Consider the following 22,388-nt stretch of genomic DNA (forward strand, 5'->3'; position numbering starts at 1 on the left):
CCAACTGCGGAGAACGACTCCGAGGCACCCGGGCCTCCTCCCCAAAGACACAGCGGTCCGTTGCGGAAGCTGCGAAGGAGCGGACCCCCCGCTCCGACCCCCTCCGGGACCGTCCAGCGCGCCGGGTACGTACTCGGCTCGGCCTTCGGACACCACCAGTAGCCGGAATAGCGGTCGAACTCCTCTTGGAGGACGAAGGTGGCCACGCCGGCGGATCTGGGCTCCTCTTCCGTGCTGGCCAGCTCTGAGAGGAGAGAGCAACGGGGAAAGCGACCTCGTCTCGAGCGGGAAGGATATCTCCCCGGGGGTCCGCCGCAGCGGAGAGCTGTCGCGGACGCTGCCCGCGAGGAGCTGACCGCCGCGGGGCCCGGTGTCTCTGACGTTACAATGTCCGTCAGCGGGTGCGGGGTCTTCCCGAGGGGCCAGGGGAGCGGGCTGCAGGCAGAAGCCCCCACAACAGACCTAACGGGGAAGCACCGTGGCCTAGTGGAAAAAGCCCAGGCCCATAAGTCAGAGGATCCGGGTTCTAGTCCTGGCTCTGATAAGCTGCCTGCTGTGTGACCTTGGGCAAGGCATGTAACTTCTCCCCCCTCTAGACTGGGAGCGCGTTGTGGGCAGGGGATGTGTCTGTTTCTCGTTGTATTGTACTCTCCCGGGCGCTTAGTACAGTGCTTTGCACACAGTAAGGGCTCAGTAAATACGGCGATGAATGAATAACTTCTCTGGGCCCACTCGACTGTAAAACGGGGATTCAACACTTGCTCTCCGTCCTACTTAGAACAAGAGCCCCTTGTGGGACAGGGACTCTGTCCAACCCGATTTTAAGTTGCATCTACTTCAGAGCTTAGAATGGTGCTCGACACCTAGTGGGCACCTAACAGGTGCCATAAAAACAGACAATCAAACAAAAATCCCAGACCAACCCTTCCTTGTGAAGAAGCTGCTTGGACTCCTGTGCGGCAAGTTCAGTCAGAAGGGCCCCTCTGACCAACCGAAGGATTCGGAGGGGAAATCCTCCCAGGGAACGCCGACGCATCTCTCATTAGAACCTCTCGACCAGCGCCACGTCGCCACCGATTATTTCCCGGCAGCGACCACGTGCCCCTCCTCCCCACTCATTCTGGGCAGGGAAGTCTCTCCGGGCATTCGCTCCCGCCTCTGCTCCTACTTCTGTCTCATTCCTTCCGCCTACGACGGCCCCTCTTCTCTCCTCCTCCCTCCGGACCCTTCTCGAAGTCCGTCGCTTCCGGGAAACATGTGACGATTAAGGGGAGCAGGATGGTATCTCTCACTCCCACGAAGGAGCGACCAAAAAGAGTCCGGAAAATCAAATTGGTACTTAGTAAAGGAGGAAAACTAGGTATCGCGACACCCGGTTTCTTTTACGCTGACTCGCATAATCGCCCCCTCCCGCACCTTCACTGAGGGGAAGAGGAAACCAACAAATTCCCTCTGGCGAGGCGGGAGGAGGAAATGAGCAAAAATTCTCTCTCGCTAGGCAGGCGTCCCCCATTCATTCATTCAATCATATTTACTGAGCGCTTACTGGGTGCAGAGCGCTGTACTGAGCGCTCGGGAAAGTACGACGCAGCAATAGACGCCCCCCGCTCCCGGCATTACCGTTGTGCACGTAGGTGAGTCTCCTCTCCTCTCTCGTTACGATGTTGGAGATCCAGATGTCATTGCTGTGGATGAACGCGATCCAGTTGGGATCGGCAGAGCAGAGCTTCGGGTCCATCCGGATGTTGGGACAACTGGTCTCCACTAAATTGGGTCTCAAGGGCTGTTGCTGAGGGAACAGAGAGGAGCGGGCTTCACCCCCAGGCGGGCGGGAGTCGGGCCAGGGGAGACCAGAGCGGCGGGGAAGCCGCCCCGGAGCCCGGGATGGAGAGTGGGCGGTGGGAAGGGAAAGTGCTGGTGGCTCCGCTATGAAGGCTGATCGAAAAACGGCTTCTTGGACGGCATAAGCCCGGGCCACGGGTCTTTGGCCAAAATATTTCCAACTGAAGCATCTTTACGCACAACAAACCGGGCGGTGCAGTGAGGATACTGCATCCACGCGCGATAATGAGAAGCGGCGTGGCCTAGTGGCTAGAGCCCCGGGCCTGGATTCTCATCCTTGGGGAAGCAGCATGGCTGAGTGTAAAGAGCCCGGGCTTGGGAGTCAGAGGTCACTGGTGTGAATCCCGGCTCTGCCACTTGTCAGCTGTGTGACTGAGGGCAAGGCACTTAACTTCTCTGTGCCTCAGCTACCTCATCTGTAAAATGGGGATGAAGACCGTGAGCCTCACGTAGAACAACCTGATTACCCTGTATCTACCCCAGCGCTTAGAACAGTGCTCGGCACATAGTAAGCGCTTAACAAATACCAACGTTATTATCCTGGCTCCACCACTCGTCTGCTGTGGGAGCTGGCCAAGTCACTTCTCTGAGCTTCTGTTCCCTCATCTGTAATATGGGGATTGAGACTGTGAGCCCCGATTTGCTTGTATCCACCCCAGCGCTTAGTACAGCGGCTGGCACACGGTAAGCTTACCGTGACGGATACCCTCGTAGATATTATTAATTATTATCATCACTCCTCTGGGCCTAGGTTAGCTCCTCTGTCGGACGGGGATGAAGACTGAGCCCCCCGGGGGACTGGGACTGTGCCCGACCTGATTACTCCGTATCTACCCAGCAGCTCAGTACAGTGCTCGGCACATAGTAAGCGCTTAAGTACCATAAAATCCAAAATCAAAATAACGCTGCATCTTTGCGCAACGACCGTTAAAGAAGAGGGAGAAACAGAGACTCCGACGGGACGAGGTGACTGAGGCCCAGAGAGGTGAAGTGACTCACCCAGCATCCCCCGGCAGCTGGGATTAGAACCCGGGACCTTCTGACTCCCAGGTCCGGGCTCTAGGACTACGCCACGCTGCTTCGTACAAGCGCTCAGTACACTGCTCCGCACGCAGTAAGCGCTCAAGAAATACGACTGACTGGCTAGGAATCAGGCGGCTCTCCTTCCCCCGTCGCCCAGGGACCCGGGTCTAAATCCTTGGGACTCACGGTAAATCCCTGGGACCCTCCGTCTTTCACGTGGTAAATTCCGCTCCCGGCCTGGAAAAGGAAGGTCCCGCTGTCCCGGTGGTAGTCGTAAGAAGCGATGCCGATGGTGCCGATGCGTTTCCTCTCTCTTAACAATTCCTCCTCCCGGGAATACATCCCGTAGTCCAGGGTGGCCTGAAGGGAAAAAGCGGGAGAGTCACCGGTGGGCCCGCCGCCAACCAGTCATCAGTGCGATTTATCGAGCTCTTACTGGGTGCAGGGCATTTACTGAGCGCCTACTGCGTGCAGAGCACTGGACTAAGATCTGGGGAGAGACGAACCCGCGGGGTCGCCAGACCCGTTCCCCGCCCACCAGGAGCTAGAGGGAAGACGCTTCAGGTTCCAGGCCCACTCAGTCGGTGGTACTTACTGAGTGCCTACTGGGGTGTAGAACACTGTACTAAGCACCTGGGAGAGTACAACGGAGTGAGAAGACAGAGTGTTGGTCCTCATGGAGCTGACAATCTTAGCTCAGCCCCACGACCAGTGTGAGCAATTAGGGGGTCTAAGCATCCCAGCACCCGCCGGCCAGATAATACTAACGTTGGTATCTGTTAAGTGCTTACTATGTGCCGAGCACCGCTCTAAGCGCTGGGGTAGATACAGGGTGATCAGGTTGTCCCACGTGAGGCTCACAGCCTTAATCCCCATTTTAGAGATGAGGGAACTGAGGCATCGAGAAGTGAAGTGACTTGCCCAAGGTCACGCGGACGCGTCCTGTGGAAGCCTAGTAGTTAGAGCACGGGCCGGGAGTCCCGGGTTCTAATCCAGGCTCCTCCACTTGTCTGCTGTCAGCTCTCGGGCGAGTCGCCTCTCCACGCCTCGGTCGCCTCGTCCGTAAAATGGGGATGGAGACGGCGAGCCCCGTGTGGGACGGGGCCTGTGTCCAACCTGATGATCTTCTAACCACCCCAGCGCTTAGCACAGTGCCCGGCACTCAGTAAGCCCTTAACGAATACCATAAAGGCAAAAAACAGTCAGAGTACGTGCAGGGGATGGCATCGGGGACCACCCTCCCAGGGAGTGCCCGCGGAGGGCGGGCTGCTCTGCCCCTCCAGACGCCGCCCGCTATCGCTCTTATCGTGTGTGTCAGCGTGCTGCGTGGTGTTACCGTCTGCGTTCTTCTCTCTGTATTCTTGTGTGTCCGCTGTCAGCCCCTCCTCCCCTCAACTCGTCGGCCCTCCCTTCTGCCCTTCGCCCCGTGGACGGGGACCGTGACTCCCGACTCCGGGATATCGTACTCTCCCAAGCGCGTAGCTCGCAGAAGGCGTTCAATACGTACCGACTGACTGGAATTTTCTTCCCCTCTCATCCGGCAGGTCGCCGCTCTCCCCGTCCTCAAGGCCTTTGTGAAATCACACCTCTCCCAGGGGACCTTCCCTGATTAACCTTTCCTCTCCCCACTCCATTTCCCCCCGGCTCCTCCCACTTGGGCGTCACTTGGGAAGCAGCACGGCGTAGCCGACGGAGCCCGGGGCTGGGAATCGGAGGTCGTGGGGTCTAATCCCGGCTCCCTTACTTGTCAGCTGTGTGGCCTTGGGCAAGTCACTTCGCTTCTCTGGGCCTCAGTTCCCTCATCTGTAAAATGGGGATGAAGACTGTGAGCCCCATGTGGGACAACCTGAGTATCTTCTACCTACCCCAGCGCTTAGAAGAGTGCTTGGCACGTAGTAAGCGCTAAACAAATGCCATAAGTCGTCGCTTCGCTTCTCTGGGCCTCAGTTCCCTCAGCTGCAAAATGGGGATTGAGACCGTGGGCCCAGTGTGGGTCCAACCCGATCTGCTTGTATCCACCCCTGCACTTAGTACGGAGCCTGGCCCACAGTAAGCGCTCAACAAATACCACTGTTTTTATTTTTACGTCAACCCCCACCGTAACGCTTCTGTACACGGTCCCATCCGCTTCTACTTTCTCCTGGTTACAAGTGATTTTCGTGTCGGTCTCCTCCGACTAGCTTGCCGGTTCCCTGCGGGCGAGGATCCAGTCCGCTTACTCCATTATACTCAACCCAGGGCTTAGTTCAATGTTCTGCACGGCAGCTGCTGAACCAATACAGCGGCAGGGACCTGGGGGTCTAATCCCGCCTCCTTCCCGCCCATTGTCTGCTGGGAGACCTTGGGCAAATCACCTCACTTCTCTGGGCCTCAGTTTCCTCCTCTGGAAAAATGGAGATTGAGACCGTGAGTTCTTTATGGGACGGGGGCTGTGTCCAACCTGATTACCGTGTCTACACCAGCGCTCGGCGCAGTGCCTGGCACGTCGTAAAAGCTTCCTGTCTCGTCTTACGCCGTCGAGTCGTGTCCCACCCACGGCGGCGCCACGGACACGTCTCTCCCAGAAGGCCCCGCTCTCCATCTGCGATCGTTCCGGTAGCGGATCCACAGATCTTCTCGGTAAAAATGCGGAAGCGGTGGCCTCCTTCCCCGCCGTTAACTCGGGTCTCCGCCCTCGACTCTCTCCCGGGCCGCTGCTGCCCGGCACAGGAGGGTTTTGGCTTGTAGCCGATGGCCTTCCGCTCGCTAGCCGCTGCCCAAGCTAGGAATCCGACCCATTAAAAATACTCCCGATTGATAGATCTAAAGAGACGGGGAGTTACCAGATAATTGCCAGCAGTTGGGAAGAACCAATGGGCAAGTCATTCTCTGTGCCTCAGTTCCCTCATCTGTAAAACGGGGATAAAAGCGTAAGCCCCGTGTGGGACAGGGACCGTGTCCCACCTGATTAACTTGTATCACCCCCAGAGCTAAAAAACAGTGCTTGACACACAGTAAGTGCTTAAGTACCGTAATTATAATTATTATTATTATTATTTCTGGACAAGTACAACTTAGCTAATCCCAGATAAAATGAGCTCTAGTCAAAAGAAAGATTATACACGGTCATTTTATAAATACTCATCGTGAAGAGGGGAGGCATCAGTCTAAAGGCAAAGAGCGCAGGCCCAGTGGAGAGAGCCTGGGTCCGGGAGTCGGGAGAACGGGGTTATACTGTGCTTAGCGCTTAGTACAGCTGCTCTGGACAGAGGAACCACTCCGGAAATACGACCGACTAGTTCACGGCCTGCTGTGTGATCGAGGGCAGGTCACTTCCCCGCTCCGGGCCTCTTTCCTCATCTGTAAAATGAGGTTAAAAAGTCTCGCCTCTCCCTCCCTCACAGACAGGCTGAGGGATGGAACGTGATTCCAGCGCTTAGTACGGTGCTCTCCCTAAAGTAAGCTCTCGATAAATATCACCGACTGATCACGGACATGAAAGCATGGTGGAAAATGAAAAGCAAGGTATTCTCTTTCGACTGTATCCCCTATACTGCGCCGGGATGTTTTCAAACCCTGTTGGGGGTGGTTGTTGCTGTTTTTACCCCCAAGGTCATACAAAGTCTTTGCACGTAAGTATGATTTTTGTATGTATCTTCTCCCCCGGCCCCCACAGTGTTTAGCCTAGTGTCTGGCGTACTGTAATAACAACAATAGTAATTTTGGAATTTATTTAGTGCTCACCGTGTGCCAGGCACTGTATTAAGCGCTGGGGTGGATACCAGCCAATCGGGTCGGACACAGCCCCTGTCCCACGTGGGGCTCACAGCCTCGTTCCCCATTTTCCAGATGAGGGAACTGAGGCCCGGGGAAGTGAACTGACCCGCCCGAGTCACACAGCAGGCAAGTGACGGAGCCGGCACCAGAACCCATGACCTTCAGGGCCCGCGACAGAGAAGGGCCGAGGCGCCGGGGACGTCCAACGGGAGAGGGGCCCCGGCACCCCGGCCCGGGGGAAGGGGCGGGGGGGCTCCTACCTGAAAGAGGTCCAGGAGTGGCTTCCAGGAGAGCATCAGGACAGCCGCTTTGTTGATGGTCTTGGGGATTTCCGAGTAGAACAGGGTGTTCTCCCGGTTCTCCCCGGACATGGCTGCAATACAAGACGATTATTCCCCCTCACACATGGCATCAGTCCGTCCATCAACGGTACTCGCTGACCGCTCACTGGCCGCCGAGCGCCGGACCGGGCGCTGGGGAGAGTCCGACACGACCGAATTAGAAGTCACGGTCCCTGCCCGTTGCGAGCTTATCGCCTAGCTCTGGCCGGGCAGCTAGAGACCCGGGGGGGCGGGGGGGGGGGGGGGGTCAACGACAAGACGGACTTCCTTCCGGCAGGAAAATGGCCACCGGTGGTGGTGGCTCGGTCCGGGAAGCGCCAGAGCACGCCGTTCCGGAGGCTTTTCCGGGACTTTTCCGGAGAAGCGGCGTGGCCTAATGGAAAGAGCCCGGGCCTGGGTTCTAATCCCGGCTCTGCCACTTGTCTACTGTGTGATCGTGGGCAAGTCGCTTCATTCCTCTGGGCCTCGGTTCCCTCATCTGGAAAATGGGGATGAAGACTGTGAGCCCTATGTGGGACCAATCTGACTGTCCTGTATCCACCCCAGTGCATGGTACGGTGCTTGGCACATAGTAAGCACCGAAATACCACAATTACATGTGGACGGCACTGTCCTAAGTGCTTGGGAGATACAACAGAACAGAATTAGCAGACACAGTCCCTGCCCATAACGAGCTTTTGATCGGTCAATGGTATTTATTGAGTGCTTACTGTGAACAGAGCACCGTACTATGCTTTTGGAAGAGGACAATACATCCGAGTCGAGAGACCCCCTCCCAGCTTCAACCAAGCTTACGATCTAGACGCCTTAGCCCAGTGCTCTGCAAACAGTAAGTACCCTATAAATACCACTGATTGAGCATCTTAAAGTGTCTGTCCTTTGCAGGGCATCCCCACAAGCGCACTAGTGAGAGAAAGCCCCGTGACGTTAAGACGGTTTGAGTCAGGTCTCCTCTCCGGCCTCCCCGAGGCGGCCTCGTCTCCGGGTCCCGCGTCACCTCCCCCTGGGCTTCGACGGAATACGCATCGTTTTCTTTCAACTTCCTCATTCTCGGTTCGGAAACAAGCAGGCCCCAAACCGAGGGAGGCCTTCCCCGCTCCGGAACCTGCTGACCCCCAAATCCCGCTCCGGAACCCGCCGGCCGTGACGCCGCTCCCACCTCAGAGGACGGCACCGAAGACGGGCCAGCCCCGACCCGGAAAACATTCTTGGCCACCCGGCTGACCTCGATGGCTCTGGGTCATGGGCCCCTCTGGGAGGTAATAATAATAATGTTATTTGTTAAGCGCTTACTATGTGCTGAGCACTGTTCTACGCGCTGGGGGAGACACAGGGTCATCAGGTTGTCCCACGTGAGGCTCACAGTCTTCATTTCCATTTTACAGATGAGGAAACTGATCAACTGTTAATATCATCGCATTATTTTAATATCGTTATATTATCAATGCTAATCGATAGCTACTAATCATTATAGAATGATACTCAGTAGTCATGATAATCATCATTATTATGGTATTGTTAAGCGCTTACTACGTGCCAAGCACTGTCCGAAGCGCTGGGGTAGATACAGGCTAATCAGGTTGGACAGAGCCCCTGTCCCGCATGGGGCTCACAGTCTAAGTAGGGGGGAGTAGGCTTTAATGCCTATTTTCCAGATGGGATAACTGAGGCCCAGAGAAGTGAAGTGACTTCCCCAAGGTCGTTCATTTATTCATTCAATCGGTGGGATTGGTTGAGCACTGGATGCGTGCAGAGCACTGTACTGAGCGCTTGGGGGAGGACAACAGAACAATAAACAGACACATTCTGTCGCCCAGCAGACAGGCGGCAGAGGCGGGGTTAGGGACCCAGGTCCTGGCTCTATCCACGAGGCCACGCTGCTTCTCTAAGCGAAAGGAAGGTCCAGCAGCTACCGCATCCGGGGCCCTGCGGGTCCCGAGGAGGCCATTACTTTGTGGCTTCAGGCCGGAGCCCGGCAGTGCCCCCCACCCCCCTTGTGGAGCCCAGGTGATGATGGTATTTAAGCGCTTACTATGCGCCAAGCACTTTTCTAAGCGCTGGGTCAGATACAAGGTTATCGGGCTGCCCCAGGTGGGGCTCACGGTCTTCATCCCCATTTTACAGACGAGGTAACTGAGGCGCAGGGAGGCGAAGTGACTCGCCCAAAGTCACAGAGCCGACAGGTGGCGGGGCCGAGATCAGAACCCACGACCTCCGACTCCCGAGCCCGGGCTCTTTCCACGAACGGCATTTAAGGGCTTATTCGTGTCAGGCACTTGTCCTAAGCGCTGTGGTGGACACAAGCTAATCGGGTCAGACGCAGTCCGCGATCCACACGGGGCTCACGGTCTTCATCCCCATTTTCCCGATGAGGTCACCGAGGCCCAGAGAGGCGAAGCGACCCGTCCGAGGTCACGCGGCGGACACTCACCGAGGTAATAGACTCGGTCCGAATGGGGGCCGTCCGGGTCGTTCTTCTTGACGAAGGTGAAGTCGTGCGGGGCCTTGGCCATGACGTAGCCGTGGTACTTCCTGGTGTCGGCGAGCAGCTTCTTCAGCTGGCTCCAGGAGTAGCGCTCCACGTAGAAGGGCTCCAGGGCGGGCCGCTCCTCCGCCTCCGCCTCGCCGCTCTCCTCGCACTCCGCGGTGCCGAAGACCTCGACGCCCGGCTGTTCAGTTTCCATCGCTGCTGCCATGGTGCATCTTCCTGGGCCGGCAGTTCGGGCGGGGGCGGCGGAGGTGGCCTTCTGCTGCCTCAGCCACGGCCTCGCCAACTACGACCGGCCAAGAGGGAGAGGGAAAGTCAGAGAGAGAGAGAAAGTGTGGGTGTGAGAGAGAGTGTGAGAGAGAGCGTGAGTGAGAAAGAGGGAATGAGAGAGTGTGAGAGAGAAGGAGAGTGGGAGAGTGGGCGAGTGGGAGAAAGTGTGTGATAGAGTGTGAGGGTGAGAAAGTGTGAAAGAGTGTGAGACAAAGTGTGAAAGTGAGAGAAAGAGTGGGAGAGAGTGTGAGTGTGAGAAAGAGAAAGTGTGTGAGAAAGAATGTGAGAGAAAGTGTGAAAGAGTAAGAGTGTGAGAGAAAGAGTGTGAGAAAGTGAGAGACGGAAAGAGTGTGAGAGAGAAAGTGTGAGAGAGAGCGTGAGAGTGTAAGAGAGAAAGTGTGTGAGTCAGTGAGAGAAAGACAGAAAGAGGGAAACTGTCAAACATATGCCACTTTCCGCCATGGCTGCCGTATACCTTTTAATACTTTTAAATCAAACCCACCGAAATCAAATCCTTCCCCCACTCGCCCGCCCCCAGAAGTTTTCCCTCCCGCTGCCCCTCGGAGGGAGGGAGGGAGGGAGGGAGGCGGGGAGAAAGGCGCGGGACGGGTTGCGGGGCTCAGCTCTGGGGAATCGCGGAGCGGCTCGTGAACATTAATAGCCTAGTGGAGAGAGCTCGGGCCCGTTCGTTTATTCATTTGTATCTATCCAGTGCTTACTGTTTTGCAAAGCACTGTACCGAGCACTCGGACGACATACTACGTGGCTCAGTGGAAAGAGCCCCGGCTGGGGAGTCAGAGGTCATGGGTCCGAATCCCGGCCCTGCCACTCGTCAGCTGCGTGACTGTGGGCGAGTCACTTCACTTCTCTGGGCCTCAGTTCCCTCCTCTGTAAAATGGGGATGAAGACTGGGAGCCCCACGTGGGACAACCTTATTACCCTGTATCTCCCCCAGCGCTTAAAACAGTGCTCTGCACATAGTAAGCGCTTAACAAATACCGACATTATTATACTATAACAATAGACAGGCACATTCCCTGCTTCCAACGAGCTCACGGTCCAGAGGGAGAGACACACACTAATATAAAGTACAGATATAGACATCGGTGTCGTGGGGCTGGGTTCTAATCCCGGCTCTGCCGCTTGTCTCCTTTGTAGCAATAATAATGGTGGTAGTTGTTAAGCGCTTACTATGTGCAAAGCACTGCTCTAAGCGCTGGGGGGCATACAAGATGATGGGGTTGTCCCACGTGGGGCTCACAGTCCTCATCCCCACTTTACGGATGAGGTCACTGAGGCCCAGAGAAGTGAAGTGACTGGCCCCAAGTCACACAGCTGGCAAGCGGCGGAGCCGGGATGAGAACCCATGACCTCCGACTCCCAAGCCCGGGCTCGTTCCACTGAGCCACGCTGCCTCTCTAAAAGCCTTGGCCAAGTCACTTCACTTCTCTGGGCCCAGTGACCTCATCTGTAAAATGGAGATTAAGACTGTGAGCCCCACGTGGGACGGGGCCAGTGCCTAACCCGATTTGCTTGTATCTACTCCAGCATTTAGACCGGTCGCACGGTTAAGTGTTCAATAAATACAATTTTAAAAATTCCTTCTAGCCCCCCAGGGGAGCAATGAGTAAGATTTCCCCATTTTCAGAGGGGACCTCAATCCCAGAACCAGATCCGTCTGTAGGCAGCTCAACCCAGGCTTCTGCTCCAACCATGAAAACCTACGGGAAACTCCCGAAACCCTCAACTGGAAGCTCGTTGAGGGCAGGGAATGCCTGTTATATCGTTGTACCGTACCCTTCCGAGCGCTCAGCGCGGCTCAGTGGATAGAGTCCGGGCCTGGGAGTCGGAGGGATCTGGGTTCTAATCCCGGCGCCGCCACCTGTCTGCTGGGTGACCCTGGGCAAGTCACTTGGCTTCTCTGGGCCTCGGTTCCCCCACCTGGGAAATGGGGATTAAAAGTGGGAGCCCCACATGGGACAGGGACTGTGTCCGACCTGATTAACTGGTATTTACCTCGGTGCTAAGAACAGTGCTTGGCCCATAGTGAGCGCTTAACAAATCCCGCAGTTATTACAGTTACGACTCCTCCGTACACATTTGGCGCTCAATGAATGCTTCCGACTATCGAAGGTTCCTCCGCTAGACTGAAAGCTCCTCTGAGGATAGGGATGGTGCTTAGCGGCCCGATAGCATTTTACTCTCCCAAGCCTCAGCACAGTGCTCTGCCCACTGAAAGCGCTCAGTGAATGCCGCGGGGTGGACCGATGACCGCTTTAAATCCTCTGGGATGCCTCGATTTATCTAACGGAAGAAATCGAAAGCACTCACTCCAGTGCTCCGCACACAGTAAGAGCTCAGTAAATCCCACCGAGCGACTGAAGGACGTAAAGAGCGTTTTTAAGGGGTCGCCTAAATCCCCAGCTATAAATATTGCAAATGGCATCAGCTCGGCCGTAACGATCGAACAAATGAAGAGGGGAGAAAACGGGAAGGCTTTTTCTCTGACAGCCAACAAGCCTCCACGGCGCGAGAGGAGTTCCGGGTTTCGGGACCCCGAGGTGAATGGGCACCGACTAAAACGAGGCGCCTATTTTTGACAAGATGACCGAAGATCGTCGCCGCAGTTCGGAGTCCCAACGCCCTGGTGCTGCCCGAGGCCCTCCGCCCGCCACACGTCCGGGGTCGAAGCGACGTTTAGGACGTGGGCTCCGCCTACCGGAAGGCCGGCCACGCGGGGGGCGTGGACAGAGGACAGAAACCCCTCCTTGTGTCCTTCCCGGGGGGCCAGGGGTCATCCTTCGACCACCATCTACGGAACCCCTGGTTCCTACACGAACGTGTCGCTGAGGAGCAGCGGCGTGGCTCCCTGGAAAGACCCCGGGCCTGGGAGTCGGAAGGGCCCGGGGCCTCATCCCGGTTCCGCCCCCGTCCGCCGGGTGACCCCGGGCAAGTCGATTCACTTCTCTGGGCCTCGGCGACCCCCATCTGTAAGACGGGTCAGAGACCGGGTCCAACCTTAGCTTAGCTTGTATCTACCCCAGAGCTTAGTACAGCGCCTGGCATGATAAGCGCTTAACAAATACCGTAAGAAAAGGGTCAACGCCACCCCTCGGGGATGGCCATTTGGCCTGGCGGTTTGTGAAGGTGCGTGTGCGTGGCTCCGTCTCCGGTTCTCCTCTAGGACCGATTCGGACGATGCAGCTCACGGGGTCCCTCGGCATTTTGGCAGGAATCGGCCGCCCGCGGCTTCGGTCCGGGAGGCTGAACTTCACGGCCCGGCTCCGTGAGCGGCCGTGAGCCGGAGGACTCTGTCGGCCTCCTCGCCGACCTCCCAGCCTCCCGTCTCTCCCCGCTCCAGTCCATCCTCCACTCTGCTGCCCGGATCGCTTTCCGACAGAAACTTTCAGTCCACGTCTCCCCACTCCCGAGGAATCTCCGGGGGTTGCCCACCCACCTCCGCATCCGACAGAAACTCCTCATCCTTGGCCTGAAAGCGCTCGATCCCCTCGCCCCTTCCTACCTCACCTCGCTACTCTCTTACTCCAACCCGGCCCGCTGCACGCTCTGCTCCTCTAATGCCGACCTCCTCGCCGTCCCTCCGTCTCGTCCGTCTCACCGCCGACCTCTCGCCCGCGTCCCGCCTCTGGCCCGGAACGCCCTCCCTCTCCGTATCTGACAGACGATGACTCTCCCCCCACCTTCAAAACCTTATCGAAGGCCCACCTCCTCCACGAGGCCTTCCCTGACTGCGCCCTCCTTTCCTCTTCTCCCACTCCCTTCTGCGTCACCTTGACCCGCGCCCTTTCTTCGTCCCCCCTTCCCGGTCCACATCTCCAATTTACTTCTATTGACATCTGTCTCCCCGCCAAGCCGGTAAGCGCGCCGTGGGCAGGGAATGTGTCTGTTAAACTGTCCCCTCCCAAGCGCTCAGTCGAGCGCTCCGCACACAGTAAGCGCTCAGTCGTTACGACCGCCAGCCTCCGGGGCCTGCCCGCGCCGAGCCGGGACGGACACGGGGGCGGGAGGTCGGGCCCCGGCCCCGCCTCCCTCTCCGATTCGCTCGGGTCCCGCCGCTGAACCCCGGGAAAATGATCTTTCCTCTCCACCCCCCCAAGATAACGAGACCCCGGGTCCGGAGGGGTCTTCTCTGGGCCGCTCGGACGTTTCAGGAGACGGCGGACGGCTGCCGTTCTTCTTCAGGAAGCTGCCCCGGACGGAAGAATTTGAAGTCCGCGCCCAGTACGCTTCTGCTGCAGCGGTTTGAGCTGGACTGCAAGCTTCCTCTAGACTGTGAGCTCCTTGTGGGCGGGGCATGTGTCTCTGTTGCTCTACCGTGCTCTCCTAAGCGCTCGGCACAGTGCTCTGCACAGTAAACGCTCAGTAAATCCAACCGACTGACCACTCATCTCGGGCCAGTCAATCACTCGGTCCACGGTAGTCACTGAGGACTCTGTGCGGAGCACCTTAAATAAATAATAAATAATTCTGGTACCTGTGTCACGCGCTGTTCTAAGCCATAGATACAAGTTAATCAGGTTGGACAGTCCCTGTCCCACATGGGGCTCACTCATACCCTCAATCCCCATTTTCCAGATGAGGGAACTGAGGCCCAGAGAAGTGAAGTGACTCGCCCGAGGTCGCACAGCGGACAAGTGGCGGAGCCGGGATTAGAACCCAGGCCCTTCGGACTCTATCCGATAAAGGCCGCTGCTCCTCCCGAGCCGTTGGGAGAGGACAAAACGGCGGAATCGGTAGACCTGGCCGCTGTCCACGTGGCTTAGCGGAAAGGGGACGGGCTTGGGAGTCAGAGGTCGTGGGTTCTAATCCCGGCTCCGCCGCCTGTCTGCTATGTGACCTCGGGCAAGCCGCTTCACTTCTCTGGGCCTCAGTTCCCTCATCTGTCAAATGGGGATGAAGACCGTGAGCCCCAGGTGGGACGGGGACAGCGCCTAACCCGATTTGCTTGCATCTACTCCAGCGTTTAGTACAGTGCCTGGCCCATAGTGAGTGCTTAACAAATACCACAACTGTGAGTGTTAAGTGCTTGGGAGAGGACAATACAAGAGAATTAGCAGAATTAGAATTCGCCATCTCTTAAGGGAGGAGGGGACGTGGCGGCGAATAAATGTTGCCAAAGTGGAGTTACAAAAAAGAAAAAAATCCAATTCACTCGCTTGCGTCTACGTTGCCACGGAAATGTGACCCCTATTTTTCAAGTCGGCGACCCCCAGATACCATCGGATCGCCTCCCCCCCCCCCCCCGAAACGCTAAAGATTTCTCAACAGGTAAAAACCCCACGCCTGGCCTTCCGTCTAGTTGACATCTGTAACGTTCACACTCTACTCAGAGAGTTGACCTTAAGCTCCTTGAACACAGGACCTCGTCTACAGTACAATCCCATCGTGCTGTAGCTTCCGGAGCGCTTAACGAACGCCCGACTGGCCCGAACGGCTCCCCGTCCGGATCCTTAAGGATGAGCAGAGCCGCGGTCAAGAAATCCGGCCCCTCGGGCCTCCCTTTCTCCGCCCCACCAGCCCGGGAAACGTCAGCGGCGCCAGGTACGACCATTTACCGAGAACGAGATACGAGACTCGACGGGGCGGCGGCGGACCACGCTCTCCTCTGGGGATCATTCCTGAGACGCAGAGGGCCGGGCCGAGGGGCAATCCCCATTTTCCGGATGAGGCCACTGAGGCGCCTAGAAGTAGTGACTTGCCCAAGGTCGCGCGGCTGACCGGCATTAGAACCCGTGACCTCCGACCTCTAAGCCCGGGCTCAGCCACGCTGCTTATTCGAGGCAGTAAGGGCACAGAATAACCCCGGCCTGGCAGGCAGGAGGCCTGGGTTCGAATCCCAGCTCGGCCACTTGGGCACGGCGCACCATCGAAGATGCTCCCTCGGCTTTAAAACAGAAACCGTGCCCCAGCGCTCGGCTCACGGTAAGCGCCTAATTAATGTTAATTGGGAAACAGTGTAGTCCAGTGGAAAGCCTGGGAGTCGGGGCTTGGGTTCTGAGAAGCAGCGTGGCTCAGTGGAAAGAGCCCGGGCTTGGGAGTCAGAGGTCATGAGTTCGAATCCCGGCTCTGCCACTTGCCGGCTGTGTGACTATGGGCAAGTCACTTCACTTCTCTGTGCCTCGCTTACCTCATCTGTAAAGCGGGGATTAACTGGGAGCCTCATGTGGGACAACCTGATCACCCTGTATCTTCCCCAGCGCTTGGAACAGTGCTCCGCACATAGTAAGCGCTTAACAAATACCAACGTTATTATTATCATCTCGGCTCCGCCTCTTGCCCGCGTCTCTGGCCGAGGCACTTGGCTTCTCTGTGCCTCAGTTCCCTCGTCGGCAAAATGGGGATTCAATCCCTTCTCCCTCCTTCGGTCCCTTCTCCTACTTGAGACCGTGAACCACATCTGGGGCCTCATCTTGGCACACACTAGGCGCTTAACAAATAATAATAATAACGTTGGTATTTGTTAAGCACTTACTATGTGCAGAGCACTCTTCTAAACTCTGGGGGAGATCCAGGGTCATCAGGTTGTCCCACGTGAGGCTCCCGGTCTTCATCCCCATTATACCGATGAGGTCACCGAGGCCCAGAGAAGTGAAGTGACTCGCCCACAGTCACGCAGCTGACAAGTGGCGGCGCCGGGATGCGAACCCATGACCTCTGACTCCCCAGCCCGGGCCCTTTCCCCTCAGCCACGCTGCTTCAATACTGTAATTCTCATCACCCCAACGCACGGCATATAGGAAGCGCTGGACTAATAGCGGAGTTATCGCTACTGTTAGCGATTCCAAACCCTGTACGTCGAGAAGCAGCGGGGCTCAGTGAAAAGAGCCCGGGCTTGGGAGTCGGAGGTCATGGGTTCGAATCCCGGCTCCGCCACCTGTCGGCTGGGTGACCGTGGGCGAGTCACTTCACTTCTCTGGGCCTCAGTTCCCTCCTCTGTAAAATGGGGATTCAGACTGTGAGCCTCCCGTGGGCCAACGTGATGACCCTGGATCTCCCCCAGCGCTTAGAACAGTGCCCTGCACCTAGTAAGCGCTTAAATGCCAACAGGATTATTATTATTTTTTTGCAGCCGGGGGCAGGGCGAAATTAAACCGGGAGCTTTAACCGCTTGGGACCGGGGAGGATTACAGGGAAATCCTTCGGCTCGAGCCCGTGGGGCAGAGGCCGGGGAGGGGAGGCCGGCGTGGGCTCGAGGAGGAAGGACCTTCGACTGCCCGACGGCCACGTGATTGACCCTCCGCCCCACGATGAGCCCGCGGGAGTCCCCGGGGTTTGGGAGCGGGTCACCTGGCCGCCTGCCCGCCCCGCCGGGTCTCCCGGGGACAGCCGGGGCGGCGGGGCGGAGGTCCGGAGGGGGAAGGGGAGGAAAGAGCAGAGAAGAGAAAGAATAATAACGTAGGCGTTCGTTAGGCGCTCACTATGGACAAAGCACCGTTCTAAGCGCTGGGGGGGGAATCCGAGGTGATGGGGTCGTCCCACGGGGGACTCCCCGTCTTCATCCCCCTTTGGCAGATGAGGGAACTGAGGCCCAGAGGAGGGAAGGGACTTGCCCGAGGTCACCCAGCGGACAAGCGGCGGAGCCGGCATTCGAACCCACGACCTCTGACTCCCCAGCCCGCGCTCTTTCCGCTGAGCCCGGATCTCCGAGTCAGAAGGTCGTGGGTTCTAATGATGATAACGTTAGTATTTGGTAAGCGCTTACTATGTGCCGAGCACCGTTCTAAGTGCTGGGGTGGATGCAGGGTCATCAGGTTGTCCCAAGTGAGGCTCACAGTCTTCATCCCCATTTTACAGATGCGGGAGCTGAGGCACAGAGAAGTGAAGTGACTTGCCCACGGTCACACAGCTGACAAGTGGTGGAGCCGGGATTAGAACCCACGACCTCTGACTCCCCAAACTGTGCTCACTGGGTGACCTCGGGCAAGTGTCCTCTCTGGGCCTCAGGTACCTCATCTACAAAACGGGGATGTTCATTCACTCGATCGCATTTATCGAGCGCTCACTGTGCGCAGAGCACTGTACTAAGCGCCTGGGAGAGTGCCATACAACAATAAACAGTGACATTCCCTGCCCACAGTGACCTCACATTCCCAAAGGGGGGGGGGGGGGAGACAGACATCAATACAAATCAACTGTGGCTTAGTGGAAAGCGCCCGGGCTTGGGAGTCAGAGGTCGCGGGTTCGAATGCCGGCTCCGCCACCGATCAGCTGTGTGACCTCGCGCAAATCACTTCACTTCCTCTTTGCCTCAGCCACCTCATCTTTCAAACGGGGATGAGGACGGTGAGCCCCACGTGGGACAGTCTGAGAACCTTCTATCTCCCCCAGTGCTTAGGACAGTGCTCGGCACACAGTAAGCGCTTAACAAATACCAATATTACTACTGTTATTGTTATTATTAAATAAAATGACAAGATAGGGACAGGAATGCTGCGGAGCTGAGAAGGGAGGATCAATAAAGGGAGAGAGGCAGGGTGACGCAGAAGGGACTGGGAGGTGAGGACAGGCGGGGCTTCGTCCGGGACAGAGCCCGGCCTTGGGAGTCAGAGGTCTTGGGTTCTAATCCCGACTCCACCACTTGTCAGCTGTGTGACCGTGGGTACGTCACTTCACTTCCCTTTGCCTCGGTGACCTCACCTGCAACACGGGGATGAACTGCGAGCCTCACGGGGGACAACCCGGTGACCCCGTATCTCCCCCGGCGCTCAGAACGGTGCTCGGCACACGGTAAGCGCTTGACAGATGCCAGCGTTGTTATTATTGATCCCAGCTCTGCCAGCTGTGTGACTCTGGGCAAGTCACTTCGCTTCTCTGGGCCTCAGTTCCCTCATCTGTCCAACGGGGATGCGGCCCGGGAGCCCCACGCGGGACCCCCACCGATGACCCCGCGTCTCCCCGGGCGCTCAGAACGGCGCTCGGCACAGAGGAAGCGCTTAACAAAATCCCATCATCGTCGGCGGCGTTATCGCCGATCCCCGGCTCCGCCGCCTATCGACCGCGCGACTTCGGGCCCGGGGCCCGGGAGTCGGAGGTCACGGGCTCCGATCCCCTTCCCGCCGCCTGTCGGCCGGGTGACTTCGGGCCGGCGGCTCCGCCGGGCCTCGGCGGCCTCATCTGTCAAACGGGTTGGAGAGCGTCGGCCCCACCGGGGGGGGGGGGGACAACCTGGCGACCTCGCGTCCCCCGGAGCGGGCCGAACGGTGCCCGGCGCCTCGGAGGCGCTTCACAGATGTCATCGCCGTTGCCGCGCTTGTGAGCCAACGCCATCGTCGGCAACCCGATCCGCTGGCCTCCGCCCCAGCGCTTAGCGCCTAGTAAGTGCTTAAATTCTGCGAGGATTGGGGGGGGGGGGGGGAGAAGGGAGGAAAGGCTGAGGTTCACGCGAGCAGCCCACCGAGGGTTGGCAGAAGGACCTGCCTTCGCGGCCCGGCTCCGACGCTTCTCCGCTGGCTGGATAACGAGAATCGGCACGATTAATAATAACGCTCGAAATGAAGGTATCTGCTAAGCGCTTACTCCGTGCGGGGCACTGCTCTAAGCGCTGGGGGGGGATGGAGGGTGATCGGGTCCGTCGTCCCGTCCCCCCCCCCCCCCCGTGGGGCTCCCGGGCTTCATCCCCATTTTCCCGACGAGGCCACTGAGGCCCGGAGGAGGGGAGGGGCTCGCCCAAGGTCAGCCGGCAGTGCGGGGCGGCCCCGCCTGCCTCTGGGCGCAGGGTGCGGGGCGGGGGGGGGGACGGGACGGGACGGGACGCGCGGCCCCAAGAAAACAACGTTTGGCAAAAGGGAAAGATAAATAAGGAAACCGGCCGGGGCGGGGGAGGGGGGCGGGGGATACGGCACCTTCCCGTGTCTCCTTCCAGCCGGGGTCCGGGGGTCCGCCGCTCATGCCAAGCCGGGACGCGGGGGGACGGGAGGGACGCGGGGGGACGCGGGGGGACGCGGACACGGACACGGGGGGGGGGGGAGGGCGGGGCTCCGGGGGCACCGACGCTTCCGCTCCCCCAGGCCCCGCCCACCGCAGCCCCCACAGCGCCCCCACGCGCCCGGAGGCCGCCCCGACGCCCCGCCCCCACAGCGCCCCCCCGCGGACGGAGGAGGTAGCGCCGCCCTCCCCCGCCCTCACAGCGCCCCCCCCCGCGGACGGAAGAGGTAGCGCCGCCCCCCGTCTTGCCCCCACAGCGCCCCCCCCCGCGGACGGAGGAGGTAACGCCGCCCTCCCCCGGCCTCACAGCGCCCCCCCGCGGACGGAAGAGGTAGCGCCGCCCCCCGTCCCGCCCCCACAGCGCCCCCCGCGGACGGAAGAGGTAGCGCCGGCCTCCGTCCCGCCCCCACAGCGCTCCCCCCGCGGACGGAGGCCCGTCCCGTCCCGCCCCCGGCGGCCGGAGGGCGTAGCGCGGCCCTGCCCCGCCCTCACAGCGCCCCCCGCGGACGGAGGAGGTAGGGCCGCCCCCCGACCCGCCCCCACAGCGCCCCCGGCGGCCGGAGGAGGTAGGGTTCCCCCCCCCGGCCCGCAACCACAGCGCCCCCGGCGGCCGGAGGAGGTAATGCCGCTCCCCCGCCGCGCCCCCACAGCGCCCCCCCCCCCACGGCCGGAGGCCCGCCCCGTCCCCACAGCGCCCCCGGCGGCCGGAGGGGGTAGGTCTCCCCCCCGTCCAGCCCGCACAGCGCCCCCAGCGGCGGGGAGCGGCGGAGCAGCGAGAGGGACCCTCGGGCCTGGCGGGGGCTGAGGGAAAAGTGGGACAACAGCCGCCCTCCCCACATGGAGGAGGAGGAGGAGGAGGAGAAGAAAGAGGGCAGGAGCAGGAGGTCCTAGAAGGGAGGAAGGGGGAGAGGAGCCTGGAGCGGCTGCCATTTTGCGGGCAGGGCTCTGTCATGGGGCAAATTCCTAGTCCTGCGCGGCAAGCGGCGTGGCCTGATGGTTGGAGCCCGGGCCTGGGAGTCAGAAGGACCTGGGTTCTCATCCCGCCTCCGCCGTTTGCCGGCTGGGTGACCCGGGGCTAGTCGCTTCCCTTCTCTGGGCCTCGGTCACCTCATCTGTAAAATGGGGAAGAGGACCGTGAGCCCCCCCGTGGGTCGGGGACTGTGTCCAACCCGATGAGCTTCTATCTGCCCCAGCGCTTAGAACAGTGCGTGACACAGAGTAAGCACTTCACAACGCCCGTCATTATCTATTATCCATCGATGGCATTTATCGTACTAAAGCCTTGGGAAGCAGCATGGAGGAGCGGGTAGAGCCCCGGCCCGGGAGTCAGAAGAGCACGGGTTCTAATCCCCGCTCCGCCACGAGTCTGCGGTGTGGCCTTGGGCGAGCCACTTCACTTCTCTGGGCCTCAGTTATCTCACCTGTCAAACGGGGACTGAGACTGTGAGCCCCCGGGGGACGGGGCCCGTGTCCAATCCCATTTCCTTGGCGCAGTGCCTGGCGCATAGTAAGCGCCTAACGAATTTCATTCAATAGTATTTATTGAGCGCTTACTAAGTGCGGAGCACCGTACTAAGCGCTTGGAATGGACAAATGGGATGCCACGACGATTAGTTTTGTCCTCTCCCACGGGCCTGGTACAGCGGTCCGTACACAGTAAGCGCTCAGTCGATACGACTGAAAGCGCTTGGGGGAGCGGGTAGACTGGGCCGGAACAGGCCGGCAAGGAGGAGGGTTGATTTAAGCTGAGATGGCAACGAGCCTTCCGGAGCGGGTTCGAATTAAGGGCATGGAATTATTTCCTCTGAGGTTCTCCCGGGACACCTTCCCGGCTCCCGCCGAGCTCCTCCGTTTGCCAACATTAGCCCTGACCTAGCAGGACCTGCCTTCTCCTCCCCTCCTCTCATTAGCCCTGGAGCATATATATAGATTATCCGGGATTAAGTGCTTACTATGAGGTCAAACACAGTTGGAAGCGCCGGGCTAGACTATTCATCCGCTACTTCCTAGCTTGCTCTGTTTGTAATAGTGATAAAGTTGGCATTTGTGAAGCCCTGACTATGTTCCAGGCACGGTCCTGAACTCTAGGGTGGATAATAATGATGATGGCATTTGTTAAGCGCCTACTATGTGCCAAGCACTGCTCTAAGCGCTAGGGGAGATACCAGACGATCAGGTTGTCCCACGTGGGGCTCACAGTCTTCATCCCCATTTTCCAGATGATGTCAGAGGTCACGGGTTCCAATCCCGCCTCCGCCACCTGGGTGACCCTGGGCAAGTCACTTCACTGTGCCTCGGTCCCCTCATCCGTAAAATGGGAATGAAGACCGCGCGCCCCACGTGGGGCAACCTGATGACCTTGCATCCCCGCCGGCGTTTAGAACAGTGCTCGGCACCTAGCGAGCGCTTTAACGAACACCCACATCGTTATGATTTTCTTGTCCGTCTTCCCCCTTTAAGCCCGCGAGCCCGTCGTCGGGCGGGGAGGGATGGTCCCTGTGGCCCCACTGTCCCTTCCCGGCGCCTAGCACAGTCCTGTGCACCGCGTCAACGCTCAATAAACACGATCGAACGAACGAATGATTAGCTCGTACCTACCCCGGCGCTCAGACCAGTGCCCGGCACCTAGTAAGCGCTCAACCAGTACCCTCTTTAATGAAAGACCCGAGGCTTAAACGGCGCAACCGTCGCCTGAGGCGGCCCGGCCGGCGGCGCATGCGCGC

General features: G+C 58.8%; 1 protein-coding gene across 4 annotated transcripts in view; it reads right to left on the reverse strand.

The window, feature by feature from the left end:
* Positions 1 to 22,285, reverse strand: part of DPP8 (dipeptidyl peptidase 8) — a 48,417-nt gene extending 26,132 nt beyond the window's left edge. The window contains exons 1-6 of one of the 4 annotated variants that reach the window (XM_039912257.1): positions 22,264 to 22,285; positions 9,394 to 9,736; positions 6,882 to 6,994; positions 3,052 to 3,225; positions 1,621 to 1,789; positions 134 to 244 (exon numbers count right to left, since the gene is read on the reverse strand). In XM_039912257.1, the coding sequence (XP_039768191.1) occupies positions 134 to 244; positions 1,621 to 1,789; positions 3,052 to 3,225; positions 6,882 to 6,994; positions 9,394 to 9,658 (832 nt within the window). In that variant the 5' untranslated portion in view covers positions 9,659 to 9,736; positions 22,264 to 22,285. Of the gene's footprint in view, positions 1 to 133; positions 245 to 1,620; positions 1,790 to 3,051; positions 3,226 to 6,881; positions 6,995 to 9,393; positions 9,737 to 19,135; positions 19,192 to 19,583; positions 19,665 to 22,263 lie in introns of those variants that run through there. The other 3 variants (XM_029065503.1, XM_029065504.2, XM_029065502.2) reach the window with 3 other exon arrangements.
* Positions 22,286 to 22,388: the final 103 nt, after the last annotated feature.

This window comes from Ornithorhynchus anatinus, chromosome 5, assembly GCF_004115215.2.
Source record: "Ornithorhynchus anatinus isolate Pmale09 chromosome 5, mOrnAna1.pri.v4, whole genome shotgun sequence".
Classification (NCBI taxonomy): domain Eukaryota; kingdom Metazoa; phylum Chordata; class Mammalia; order Monotremata; family Ornithorhynchidae; genus Ornithorhynchus; species Ornithorhynchus anatinus.